This window comes from Lissotriton helveticus, chromosome 8 (assembly GCF_964261635.1).
Source record: "Lissotriton helveticus chromosome 8, aLisHel1.1, whole genome shotgun sequence".
Classification (NCBI taxonomy): Eukaryota; Metazoa; Chordata; class Amphibia; order Caudata; family Salamandridae; genus Lissotriton; species Lissotriton helveticus.
Window position 1 is genome coordinate 982,904,206 of NC_136069.1, and position 14,758 is coordinate 982,918,963.

General features: G+C 43.8%; 1 protein-coding gene across 7 annotated transcripts in view; it reads left to right on the top strand.

The window, feature by feature from the left end:
- DMD (dystrophin) overlaps nucleotides 1-14,758 on the top strand; it is a 6,826,337-nt gene that overhangs the window by 1,854,414 nt on the left and 4,957,165 nt on the right. For all 7 annotated transcript variants that reach the window (XM_078657819.1, XM_078657824.1, XM_078657821.1 and 4 more), the window contains exon 21: nucleotides 12,907-13,087. In XM_078657819.1, coding sequence (XP_078513945.1) covers nucleotides 12,907-13,087 — 181 coding nt within the window. The remainder of the gene's footprint in view (nucleotides 1-12,906; nucleotides 13,088-14,758) is intronic.

Below are 14,758 nucleotides of genomic sequence, written 5' to 3' on the forward strand. Positions count from 1 at the left end.
CGATAATAAAGGTCTTTTTAAAAATAAAAAAAAAAATCATTCTTTAGTTCACTCAGCCACCCCAGTTCAGACATGGCTATATGCAAATCAGTCTGACCCTGTGCCTTATGGGAACAGTCCAGCCCGAACTGCCAAGCCATGTCTTCCCTGGACCGGAAACAAGCATCCTGGGACCGGTTTCGGATTCATAATCCTCATCAGCCAGGCTATCTTGAATCCAGTGGCCAAGTGAACAAGGGACTCACGTCTGAGTATACCCTGCCACACTTAGGGCAAACAAAGCGATACAAAAGGGGATGATGGACGGAGCGTTTGAACAAATCAAACACTCACCCCCAGTCAACTGATCTGGGTTTAATCCATCACCATTCTTTAGTTCACTCAGCCACCCCAGTTCAGACATGGCTATATGCAAATCAGTCTGATCCTGTGCCTTATGGGAACAGTCCAGCCCGAACTGCCAAGCCATGTCTTCCCTGGACCGTAAACAAGCATCCTGGGACCGGTTTCGGATTCATAATCCTCATCAGCCAGGCTATCTTGAATCCAGTGGCCAAGTGAACAAGGGACTCACGTCTGAGTATACCCTGCCACACTTAGGGCGAACAAAGCGATACAAAAGGGGACGATGGACGGAGCGTTTGAACAAATCAAACACTCACCCCCAGTCAACTGATCTGGGTTTCATCCATCACCATTCTTTAGTTCACTCAGCCACCCCAGTTCAGACATGGCTATATGCAAATCAGTCTGACCCTGTGCCTTATGGGAACAGTCCAGCCCGAACTGCCAAGCCATGTCTTCCCTGGACCGGAAACAAGCATCCTGGGACCGGTTTCGGATTCATAATCCTCATCAGCCAGGCTATCTTGAATCCAGTGGTCAAGTGAATAAGGGACTCACGTCTGAGTATACCCTGCCACACTTAGGGCAAACAAAGTGATACAAAAGGGGATGATGGACGGAGCGTTTGAACAAATCAAACACTCACCCCCAGTCAACTGATCAGGGTTTAATCCATCACCATTCTTTAGTTCACTCAGCCACCCCACTTCAGACATGGCTATATGCAAATCAGTCTGACCCTGTGCCTTATGGGAACAGTCCAGCCCGAACTGCCAAGCCATGTCTTCCCTGGACCGGAAACAAGCATCCTGGGACCGGTTTCGGATTCATAATCCTCATCAGCCAGGCTATCTTGAATCCAGTGGCCAAGTGAACAAGGGACTCACGTCTGAGTATACCCTGCCACACTTAGGGCGAACAAAGCGATACAAAAGGGGATCGCTTTTCAGATATAGACTCTATGGCCATTGATGGGGAATGAAGTAATTTTTCCTACTATGTGATGTGACTATATAGACGGATGTTGTCTGCAGCGAGTCTGCCCTTTATGTAGCCTGTTTGTGTTTGCTGTAAAATGGACGGGAACACGTTATTTAGTCGATATGCTATAACCTTGGAATAAGTATTTTAGTCGGTGTTTAATAATGAGCTTGGTTTATAATTGTTGTGATCTAGTGGCTCATTACCTTCATTGTGAATCACCGCAATGAATGCTTCCGATGCGCTACCTTCCCAGAAGACTCAGAATTATCAAAAATATTCTTGATGTGTGGTAATAGTGTATCTTGCCATGTTTTGTAGTAGGCAGCTGGGAATCATCAGTTCCGGGAGCTTTCTTGCATTGAAGGGATTGATGGCAGTGAGTATTTCCTTTTTCTCAACTGCTTTGTTAAGTGTTATGTTGGAACTATCTGACAGTTTTGACAAATGTAGCCTGTTTAGGTATTGGTGACAGCACATTTCATCTGTAAATAAAGTGTGTTTGTATAGTGTTTCGTAAAAGGAACAAATCGAAACAAAGATTGCATTGGAATCTGAGAGGATGGTGTCTTTTTTATCATTAATAACAGGTATACAGGAATTTGCAGGTTTGTGCTTCAGGTAAAGAGCCAGAAGTGTACCAGTTTTATTGCGCAACAGAAGATTGGTAGCTTTAAGTTCATGGGACCAAACATGGGCACGCTCACTAAGTATTTTCTTGAATTCATATTTAAGAGGTTTACTTTTGAAGGTTATAGTATGGTCGGGAGAGCCTGATCTTTTTAGCTCAAGCTATTTGATATTAGACTCTAGTTTTGACATTCTCTTATTTAGGTTCCTGTTCTTCTCCTCCATGATAGACAAAGTTCCCCTCTAAAGGTGGCTTTCGTCCCATCCCAGATAACTTCAGAGGAGAGGTCCTGGGTACTGTTATCTTGAAAAAGGTTATTCAGCACGGTGTGAGTGTGTTTCTTTGCCACATTTTGTTTTTGGGGCGGAGCATGACAGCTTAATGATAGGAGATATAAAGGCATGGTCAGAAACAATAATAAGTTCAATAGTGGGGTTGGAGGCAAAGGGAAAAAGGTTGTTGCAAAAAGGTAAGTAGTCAATTCTTCTCAATAATTTATGTGGGTGTGAGTAACAAGTTAATTCACTGCTGCTAGGATTATTTAAATGCCAGGATCTTGTAGCTTATTGTCCTCATACATTTTTCACATTTGTAAATGAGTCCTGTGTGGGTGGTAAATGCATGTAGACAATCTGTCCTGGGCACGATCCCATATGAAAAAAGTCCTCAACTAAAATGAAATAACTATCCTGTGGCAGTTCAGAGATTGTTTTTCTTAAACTCAACCCAGAATACCAGATTAATATTTGTGGGGGTGTATATATTGATAATATAAGTAGATGAATTAATTCTGGAGAGCCGGGATGAGATATCTACCATTTATATCATCTGAGATGGCGTCAAAAGTAGCTTTAATTTTTTTACATACAAAAGTAATGACACAATTTTTAGGATTCCTAGCTACCGTTCAAGCACTATATTGGACTCAAGATTGCTACATGCTGCGTGCCTCTGTAGTGCCTGCTTTTGTTTCTTGTAACAGAACAATATCATCCTGGAGATTGTGACTGTAGACAAGTATTTCTTTCCATTTAATCAGATGATTGAGGCCTTTTTGCATTTAATGATAACATTTTAAGGGTTGTATTAGCCATCAGCAAAAGGTGGAAGAAACGTAATGGCCCTGCTCAAACGGTGACTAGATTCTGGAAGGTATGATAGGCCCCAACAAAACCACAGATAGTGGGCCAGGGAAATGTGTGAGTAAATGCATAGTGTAATAATCCAATGCACAGAAATTGGTGGATAAGAGAGAAGGAGATAAAGGTGTGAGGAGGAAATTAAATCAGGTAGATACAGATGTAGTGCAGTTGACCAAGTACAGAAAAAAATAACTGTAGAAGAATTCATTAAACCCCCTCCCTCCAACCTCAAAGAATATATGTGGAACTGTGTAGGCCTCAAATATGTGTCCCAATAAATGGTTTAACATCAGTGAGATACAGCACCAAGAACCAAAAAGCTTCACATTATAAATAAGAACACGACACTTGAACCCAGAATGGAAAATCAGGGTATTCATATGGCAAGACCAACATTAGAACTGCTAATACAACTATAAGTATTACACCAGCATCTATGCAAAGATTGGGTAAGGTGTATACAGATTTCGTCGACCAGTGAGTAAAATTATGTTACTGTTGTATCACAAGGGCAATAGTAATAATAGGTATATATTGACATGCTGCTATTGTGAGGCAGAAATTGTGGTTACAGAAGGAGTCGAGGTGTGGCAAAAAGACATAGTAGAGGTGGCATATACAAGATGGCTGGACTAGACATAATGAAAATAGACTAATAAGAGGTACAACCAGCATAAGCACAGCAGCATCATCTAATGAAACATTATCAACTCATTATAGACTCAATGTAGACTCAACCAGGGTACTGTTAATGTTATGTTAATTTGGAATTTATAAAGTGCGCGGCTACTCCCAAGAGTGTCCCGGCACTTAATACTATGACTATGTACTATGACTATCAAACAGATTATTAGTATTATGTAAACTAGAACGTTATCGAGCACTAATGAGACATGTTAGAGTCTGGAAGTTCTTTTATGAAAGACTCCAAGGGGTATATTCACATGGAGCCATCGCCAAATTATCGGCACAATATCGCAGCCAAAGTGGTGATAAATTTACCCCACCATTCAAAAGTTGGTGCTAACAGCCCACAGCACCAGTTTACCCGCGATAGCATCCACAAAAACATCACCACAGAGGACCTCCGCAACTATCGCTAATGAGGCGTTCCCCTGTCAAAACCCCGCAACATCACACCTCAACATTCACAACAACCAGCCAGATCGGCAATAAGAACACAAAACATGCGATAAGGCTCATTCGCAGCAGGAATTTTTCACCTGCTCTGACCTGGTGTAAAGTCGGACCACAGCCTTCACCACAAATGGGAGCACAGCCCACAGCCACAACTGAAGACAAACAGATGCCATGGAGCAACTGAACATGCAGCACGGACACCCAAGAGGGCCACAACACCCACCGACCCGACACCCAGGCCCACAAACCCCCCCAGCCCAACCCCAACTCCGGACCAAGAAAATGCACACCAGCACCACGAATACCAAAACAAATTTTCTGCCTGATGTCGCACAAGCAGGAACATCAACATACATGCGTGGCCAGAAAATGGAGATTCAGTCATACTGAAATGCAATCACCACCACAAAACACCATACAAACAATTGCCAAAACAACCATTCGGATGAGACCTAGCGGGTCTTCACTGGACAATCAGTAGGACACAGCCTAGACCTCTAAAGCCAAGAGAAGCAGTTGTGCCATATGTCAAACAAAGCAAAGAGAGGGAGAGAGCAAGGGAGAGCGACGGAGTGAAATTGCACAAGCAGCACAAGGCCTTGCAAGGCACCTGGCTCCTCATGCCAACATATGTGTGTGCATCGCCATCCGTACACCATGAGCCCAAGGCCCTGTCCCAGTCTCAGAGCCAAAGTTACATCACATTCCGAAAACGGAAGTTGAGACAGACAAACATCAGGGATGAAAGCTCCCTTGTCCCAGTGCAGAAGGCGGGAGGACACCTGCACCTCTGACCTTGGTCCATAACACGCCTGGAACACCCTGAGAGAGATGCCATGACAGATGTGGACGACTCCCACACCACGCATAGCGCAAATAAACTATCCGACTCATCCACACCCCACACACAGAAGCCACTGCCGGAGGTACCCCCGAATGGGATCCCCTTGACACTACCGGACAAAGAAACCCATTCAGCCCAACGTTGCACACACATTCGAATCATTGCCCAGAGTTGTGGCATATCCTCCACACAACTGCTGCAGTTCAGAAGAGTGCCTGTTCCACGAGACGCACCAAGGCAATGGCAGGCCATACCAGGCATATGCACAACCCTGGCACGTGGAACACTACTGTGCATGTATGCTGCATTTACTGGGCGCAGTGCCACTGGCAGTGCTGCGGATCAGTTATTTGCTCAGCTTCCGCATTGCCTATGTCACCTCCGTCCAGCCCTAGTTCCACTGCCGAACATGCTCATTCGAGTATCCCATGGATGTCTGCCTCCAGCACAACCATAGATGAATTGGACTATGATTTGTGTGTGCGCCCCCTGTTGGAACATGAACAGGAGTGTAACCGAGACAGCTGTGCATGGGATGCCTTGACATACTGCGAATGTACTGGCAGTTGTGAATGGGAGATTGCACAATTCCTTGTGTGCAGTGACCACATAGAGGCGCTCCCCTATTGGGCTATATTGCGGATTGGTAAAACGTAGTAGGCTGAGCACACCTGCCCGGACCAGTTAATGGATTGGCTCACCCTGGTGTTCCTTGAACAGGACAACGACGTACTATTGGAACACATGGCACATGAAGCAGCGCAGGCATTCATGGACGAGTAACTACGTCCCTGCAGCCACATCCGAATGTTACCCACAGCACATGTCCCAACAACCTGTTGCATCGTGGGGAATGCGCACATATCCCACCACAACGAAGGACACGTCTGCCATCGTACGGACTCTGGATGCATGTGCGTGGCACAACACATGTGTACACAAACCTGTGCAAGGTGATGCAGGTCCATGGTTGGAGCAACACAGCGTCATTTGGCAACATTGCCAATTCGGACACACTGCTGCGGGAGAGCGCACACATGTCAATGTAGCACGACATGTGAACCTGTCGGACCTTTTCACTTAAACACTGTCAGCAGAGCAGATGATCAGAGCACTCCGGTGGCAGAGCACTATGCAGATTCCGTGGGCAGTGAGTCATGCCCCCACACACGGGGCAATGGGCAGAAACCACACAACATATGACACATCCAGCAAGGCAACATGGGCTGGGAGCATTGCCATCAGTGATGATTGTTGTACATTTTTGCACCAACATTTCCTGAACCTCGACATGCTGCGTGTATGTGTCTTAAGCATGTCCCTGCCTGGTGTGGCCGTTGCCTTGTCCACACTGACATGCACATCCCAATAAAGTCTATGTCAAACCACTGGTGTCTAACTGTGAGGTTTGTTGATTTGATTGTCCACTCATGTGCCACAAGGAGCATCATCCCTACACAGGGAGGAACTGAATGACGCATGTGCAATGGTGGTGGGTCCCCTTTGCCACCATGTGCACAGACCTGACAAACGTGTACATTCAGGAAGAAACGTAGAAGGGTTGAAGCAGGCCCCCAATCCTTACTATTGCATTGTAGGCAAGCTGCATGATGGTGTTTGTACCAATATTGAGGGATTCATCTCATAGGGTGCCATCTTGTTGTTCAGTGCATCTGCCTTCTCACTGCAGAGCTCCGGCCTTAGCCGGCCATTTTCTTCAAGCACAAGCCATGCACCAGTAGGTATACTTTTCTAATTGTCTGTGGCATAGCAAGGTCAGGTGGAACCCAGTGCGGAAAAATTCTTGTCACCCCCCGCCCACATTGAAATTATTAAAATAAGGATAAAAAAGATAGTTACACATATTTTTGCCATTTTGTCAACCCCCCCCTCAGTACCATTTTGTCGCCCCCCCCTCAGTGATGACACCCGGGGCGGCCCGTGCCACACTTACTAAGCCACTGCTAATTGTATTGTCCTGAAGATCGAAAGATTAACCTTTGAAATAAGGAGCGAACATTCACTGTCTCTTTAGTATTGTCTGTGCTTTAAGGCACCTAACAACCACCTGCTTTGTCTGATACTTTTAACTTGCTCCAAATGTACTTACATATTTTTCTATCTACATTATATATACCTGAGATACTTGGATTAACTACACTGCTTCTTGCCAAAAAGTAGAACATTTTTATTATGCCATATCTATACTCGAAATGAATTGTTTGTCTTTAATTATCCTAGCCTCTTCGATATACGAAGAGGAATTTATAACAATGATTTAAAGAATGGATATATTTTTAATCCCCCAAATTATTAGAGAAAGTTCAAGATTTGTAATTGGTTACACAGAATTATTTGTTTTCAGCAGACTTTAACTTTTGTAATCTGGCATTACTTTTCTGTAGACAAACTCGTAATGGTGCCTCAGTTCCGTGAAGCTAATTTAGGGGCCGATTAGGATGGCGGACAGATGCATGACCGCTGGGCTGTAGGCGGCGGAAAATGCACCTCATCGTCCGCCAACAGCGGGCCTTCCGTCCGCCATATTAGGAAGGGGAACTGGGCACATTTACCGTCCGCGCATTAAAAACGTGAACCGCCGCGGGAACACACCAGACACCACGGCAGACGGATCCAATCCAGGCTCACCGCCGTGCGGAATGACGTCCCGACCGTCCGCAATATTACGATGTCGCAAACAAACCAGAACACCGCAGCGGAAACACCTCCATCTCATAGACGGCGGAAGCACCACAACGGAGAGGGTAAGCATTGCCACGAGACTCACCGCACGGATCCGACCGCTATGGACCCAGCCCTACACGCCTTCCCGGCCCTTTTCCAACTTCACTACCAACAAGTCATGCACCGTCGTGGACGCCTCCGCAGGTACGCAAGCATGCAATACACACATACCACACCACAGCATGCATGAACACTGGTACCTGTCCACACCAGACACCCTGGTGGGGACAGGAACACACCAAAGTGCAACCACACCAGTCCCACCTCAGCACAATCACCCCCCGCATCAGGCACACGCTGCCCATGCAATACCACCACCAGCCCACGGACGGACTCCGCTGCACTGTCGGCTGTTGGGCCTGTTACCGAGGCCAGTCCCTCCGCGGCGGTTGGTTTTTCTATGGTTCCGTCCGTGGTCGGCGGTTTTTGGAGACATCCGTCCACCGCGGTCGGGGTTTTGCTGGAGGGGAATCCTAATAGCACCGCCGGTTTCCCCATGGTGCGGTCAGATGGTCATTTCCCGCGAGACTGTCGGTCCGGGCGCTTTCCGTCCGCCATCCTAATCGGCTCCTTAGTTAGGAGCTGTGAATGGCGATACAAGATAAAAATACGTCAAGATCCTAAAGGGCAATAAAAAAAGTCGGAACGTGGGCACATTTGTTTGAGTGCTCTATTCTGTTTTGTACATATTTGTTGATGTTTTTGTTTTACCTGGATTTTATTTACTATGCACTTCTAGGATTACCTTGACTATGTTTGTGCTGTATATGTAAAGACACCTGAACTCATTCTTGAGTCTTCACAGAATTGTTCAAACAAGTGGTAATTGGAGTGATTCAGTTGTGATCAAGAATATAAGTGAGTTTGTCAATGTGTGTCTGTACTAGTAATTATAGTGTTGTTAGAACTTCTAAAAGTGGCATTTTTAAAATCTGACTTTACCATTAAAAACGATAGTAAATTACCAAATGTATCACCTTTTAAACGTAATAAGGTACACCAGTGTTAGTCTATGGGAGGCTATCCTTACCCCATTGAAAACGACTTTGGTTTTTTTTCCACTGCCAGTATACGTAACTTAAATATATATGTCCTACTTTTTAACTACCATCACCCTGCCCTATGAGCCTTTAGGACATACCTTAGGGGGGACATCTAAGTATTAAGAAGGAAGGTTTAGGACTGGCAAAATGTTTTTTAAAAATGAAGTTTTAAACTAAAGTCACAGTGTGCTATGTCATGCCTGAGACATATTTTGCAGTGCTGCTTTACTCGGTAAAACAGTGAGAGACACAGCCCACTAGTTGCATCAGATTTACAGGCCCTGTATACCTATAGTACCACCTACAAGGGACTCATAAGTAAATTAAATGTGTCAATCAGGTCTATACCAATTCTCCTATGTTTGGAAGGGAACGCATAAGCACCTTACCACTGGTTATCAGGAGTAAAGTATGCAATCTTAAAGCCCACAAGATTGGGTTAATCAGAAATATGGTAGTGTGAAGGCAAAAATCTGGGGGGAATACCATATAAAAGATTGTCATTTCCATCAGTGAATTACTCTGAGAGGATGCCATCACAGCGATGATGGTCTGCTAGGGTCAGCAGATCACGGGAGACAACCTTTACAACTAAACTATTACAACGCATGCCATTAAATCGCATGTCGTTGCAACCCAAAAGGTGTGCAGCAATGGGTAGAAGGTGCTGGATTTAACTCCCAACACCTTCCCTACTGTTGCACACACTGGAATTGGAAAATAAACTTAATCTATTCCAACTTCTAATGCTGCGACAGAAATTTGGTGTAAACGTTTGCATTGCAATGCATGCGATGTAATGGCATGCATTGTAACGTCACCTATTCGCAGATCACAGTCACTTTCATAGCATTTCAAGAAAGTGAATGTCGTTCCCTGGCCCACTGCCTCCTCCCCAACAAACTTTTTTTTAACATTCTCAAATAGGAAGGGACTCCAAGGAGACCCTTTTGTTTGAGAATGTGTTACCTTCTCCTTTGAAGCCCTGTGATTTATGTAGCAGGAATTCAGACTGCTAAATAGCTTAGTAAATCTATGCCCTTGTTTTCAGACTTATACAGTTTTTGGGCTGGGTGCATCCAGTAACATTTACGTGAAGACACCAAATCATATCTTTGACTCCAGAGATGACACCTAGAGATGTGATTCTTTTTACTACTGTTTTTATACACTTGGCTGCTTAAGGTTCATCTAGAATCTCGTACAAAATGGTCACTCTAGGAAAGGAAGTTTGCATTTGCTTCGTTTGTTCACGAACCCTAGACCCTTGGCCCAAGATTTGAGGTTTCTTAAAGATGTATCCTCTGTGTTCTTGTTTTTATTTAAATAATTATGTAGTGCGAATCCTCCTTAAAGGCAGCAAATTTCCTTTAATGTGCGTTTTTACAAATGATTTCTTTAATAAGAATTAATAGACATTTGTGACTGATGCTCATTACAAACCCTTTGTCTCTGGTCATGGAATACATTCAAAACAATGGGAGTGCTCTTGCCTCCACAGTAGCCTATCAGCTAATAGACCAGAATTCCTCATTCCTGTCCAATTTACAGTGGGAAAACGGTATTGCATTTTCTATTATTTCATTATTTTTTAACTCGTGTTTCCTCATTGATACTGGAGTTGTATTAGACAATAAATAATCACTGTATTTTTCTATGTACCATTGTCTTACTGCCACATACAGTAATTCATTTGTGATAGAATAGGTGGCGGGCCCAAACTGTTGCTCACAAGCAAGGCTGGTGATATCAATGGTCAGGGTGAAAAATTCAAGGCTGCTAGTATTGATTTCACCTCACTCCGCTTTAACCTGCCACCAGAAATTCCTTGTCTTTGTATCTCACTCTTGTAGGTTCTTTTTCATTCCTTCATTCTCCCCTGTCATTGTGTTTTTACCTTTCTCTTACTCCTTTCCCCTTTTGCATTTTTCTCTCTTGCTTTGGAGTAAAGTATGTTGAGGAAAAATAAATGTTGGTCCCCAAAAATGAGCGCTGGTGTACCCCACCTTCAACCACTGACTCAAATTAAGATCTGTCACATTCCGCCAGGCGCCTAAATTATCTAATCAAGGCCCAAGGAGAAGGTATGGGGATTCAAATTTAAGGCTGCGAGTTGTGGGTTGTGAAGATGGCCACATGCAGGTCTATGCCATTCAACTGACAAGTAATTCCCTCTCTCAAAGCTTTGTTATTCTCAAAGCTTGAGAAATGTGTTCTACTTACAAACACCAAACAGCACCCTTAAAGTGCTGCATTTCTGGCAGAGCTGTTGGGTGTTGGCCAACAAAGTTAGGTCAAAAACAACGCTGCATTTTCTATGATTTTGCATAGAATCCATTGAATAAAAATGGATTTGTAGAGGAAGGAGTGGGGCATGGAGTAAAGTGCAAAAAGAGAACGAAATCAACTACAACACAATCAATGTTCTTTTGTTATCCTGTTGTCTGCTTCACTCTTATTGCCTGCTGTTCAAAATAAGCATTCATTCTTTACACCCTGCTGTTGTACCTTCTCATCTGCCCAGGACAGTGGTGTAGCTAGACCTTTAGCTGCCTGTGGTGGTCCTTGGGTTTGCAGCCCACGGGTAAGAGCGGCGGGGAGAGGTCACTCGTGCCGCCCAGGAAAACCCCCCCTTGCTATGCCACTGGTCCAAGAGGTTTGCGTAGTTCATCACAGGCCTTATTATGGTGGGCTGCATGATAGTTCAACAATGAGCCAGGCACTGGTTTTTATGCGACTGCAGTGTTTAAAGTTAACTCGTTTAACCCTATATTTCTTTGAACTGCTGCTCGATTTTAACACTGTGCAGCTTGAAATCAGGGGCCGAGTTGGCTTCTTTCTGTTTCTAAGCTGTGCTAAATCTCTAACATAGAGATGTGTTGGGTTCAATTAAGTACCTTTGCACACTGCAGGAGCAAGAAGCCTATCATGAAATGGCTCATGTATGTAATAGCGTTACACTGGGTAGGGGTTGTCCCACTTTGCCACTGTCTTTAGGAGTTTGCCGACTGTACATCTAAAACTCTGGTACATCGAGTGCTTAATTTGTTCAGGGTGTTTGCAGGTACTCGGAATGGACACTTATTTGTAAATGGAAGCATGTATTTATTATTAGGACATTGGAATGTTGGGAGCTCCTTTGAGTACAATGGAGTGCTCCATGCTTCTACGGGCCGGTAAAGGTCCAAAGGGCAACATGTTGCTTTTGTTCACAGCTGTTGCTGTGAACAAAGGCCTCTCGGAGCACAAAGGTCCAAAGGGCAACATGTTGCTTTTGTTCACAGCTGTTGCTGTGAACAAAGGCCTCTCGGAGCACGAGGGGACTAAAACCTCCACGGGCTCCTAGACGCCTTTGTTTTACTTGTTAGAACATTCTGCCCTCTAGTGGCAGAATGTTTTAATAGCCTTATAGCCCTCCGTAGCTGGGCTATACCGCTATTAAAGTTCCGCTCCCTTGGTAAAGAGAGCGGGCCTTTAATACCCGGTATAGCCCGCTACGGCGGGCTATAAGGCTATAGCATACACCACATGGTGGCATTGTGTGTGCATCTTTTAGCAGAGCACGTTAGTGGAGCCTTTGGCTATTTAATATAGCTAACAAAACATGCTAAAACTAGGACCTAAACCTACAGTTTAAAGTAACAACCGAGCGGTGCCAGCTGCAGTGGACTCATTCAAAATACCTTGGGCCCCAGCTCTTATTTTTTCTTTTTAGAAATGAAGGCCAAAGTACATTCCAGACTACTGTCACAGGAGGGAGAGGAGCTTAAATGAAGTGTTACGTGGGCCTACGAACTCTGCAGGCTCTCTTATTGACAGATGCTGTGACCTGGGAAAAATATTCCAGCTTGCTTCCAAAAGTACTTCAGAAAACTGCATAGATCTTTAATAAGCATAAACTGTGGCACTGAAAGATTTGTGAGATTACTTGTAGCTGTGCTGGGTAATGTACGTTTAGAATGTACACAGTCTGCCCTGAGTATATTTCCACTAGCGAATCGTCAGTTTCTAATGTAATCTACTTTTCTAACACAGGATGAAATAACTCGGTTAACAGCTCTTCAGCCTCAAATTGAACATCTAAAGGTCCAGGGACGAGCACTAAAAGCAAAAGAGCAAGGTCCAGTGTTCCTGGAAGCTGATGTCACGGCATCCACCAACCACTTCAGCCAAGTTCTCAGTGACCTGCACTCCCGAAGGCAGCAGCTAGAAACTAGTAAGTATGAAACTAAAAAGCAGACATACCATGTCGGTTTTACATACAGTGACGCATGTTCTTTTTCTCCCATCAATCTGAACATTGGCCGTAGTCTCATAAGCAATAAAACGTGTGTTACAACTTCCTTATTAAATGCTCACTCAAAAGACACAGAATAATAAGACAATTAATTGAATTCTTAGCATAAAAAAGGTAATTGACTCAGAGAGAATAATTTCATTTATAATTCGTTTTATAATGCTATAAAAAAAATGTATATTTAACATCAAAACATATAAGCAATGTGAGATGGCAGGGACAAGTGGCAAATGTGCCAACCAGAAACATCCTCTTAACATTTAAACCATTGTAGCTACTTGAGCACCTTAGTGCAGATTGCCGTGAAAGAGTACAAAGAGGCAGAACAAGAAAGCCATTTATTAAATAACATTTGATACTCGCCTTAATCCAATACAAAACAGCGCTCAGAGATTCATCGCTTTGTGTTTTAAGGCAGAGCTATAAGACATGTGCTCCCAATTCAGTGTTTTTTGACAAAAAAAAAGTCAGTGAATCAAAGGCTCCATCTATATTGCCTAGATTTACTTCATAAACATATAGGTGATATCAGGAAACGAATTGCGTTGTGCAATGGAATTAAGTCATGCAATTAAAGAAATCTTAGAACAAATACTGGAAATATGGCCTTTTTCAGGACACATGTTAAACACATACATATTTACCCTAGTTGTTCCTGAATTAAGGGTTTGGGATGATCCAGCAGCATGATTACACAGTGCCTCGAGACCCCCACGAAGGAAGCTGTTGCGCTTTATAAATCCAGACAGATTGATTGAGCCGCACTGAGAGTTTTTTTTAGAGTGAATTTCTAAGCAAATCCTTTATAAACCTGAAGGGAGCCTGATTTGAACTGTAGTCAACATTTTAATTACAAGCATATATAATGTTGGTTTTTAATAAGACCGTAGGGAGCTTTGTTCTTTTGTATACCAAAACATGTCGCAGGAGGAGCGGTCACTTGTCTATGCAGTTTTCGAACAAAGGTAACAGGTTAGATGTAAAGGCATTTAATCAGGTTGTGTTTGGTGGAATGATAAGTTTGTGTATAATTCAATGGGAAGAAAGTTGGTGTATTGAGTAAAGCAAAGGGTGAATTAGTGAAGTGGGGGAATCTGCTGAGATTTGACGCTCTTTCACCATTTGGGGAGGTTTACATGGATGCAATTCCTTTAGCAGACATTCACGGTCACCTTTTTTGATTTATTATACCATCTCTTTGAGGCAGGAGCAAAATAAACTCAAAAGGATGTCCCTAAATCTTCTCTTTGGTTCACAAAGGAATGTAGATAGCCTAAAGCATACTTGTTAGCTGCCATAAGAGCTTTGAGTCCCCTACAGATCCGTGATGCAAAATGATACTATGAAGGGGTATTAGCATCAAGTTAAAAGTGCTGGGATGGAAAAAATTGGCAGGACATGCTAGAGACCTCCATGAGGAAAGATATGTCTTCATTTTGGCAAATAGTTGCCCACAGCAGTCTGGAAGTTTGTACTCCGACCATGCATCACATCCAACAGCAGACATTTTTTTCAGCACTTTACCGACCTCTAGTCTACACCCCTTATTGACCAGATGCCATGCAGCATTGATCAGTTTACGTCTGACAG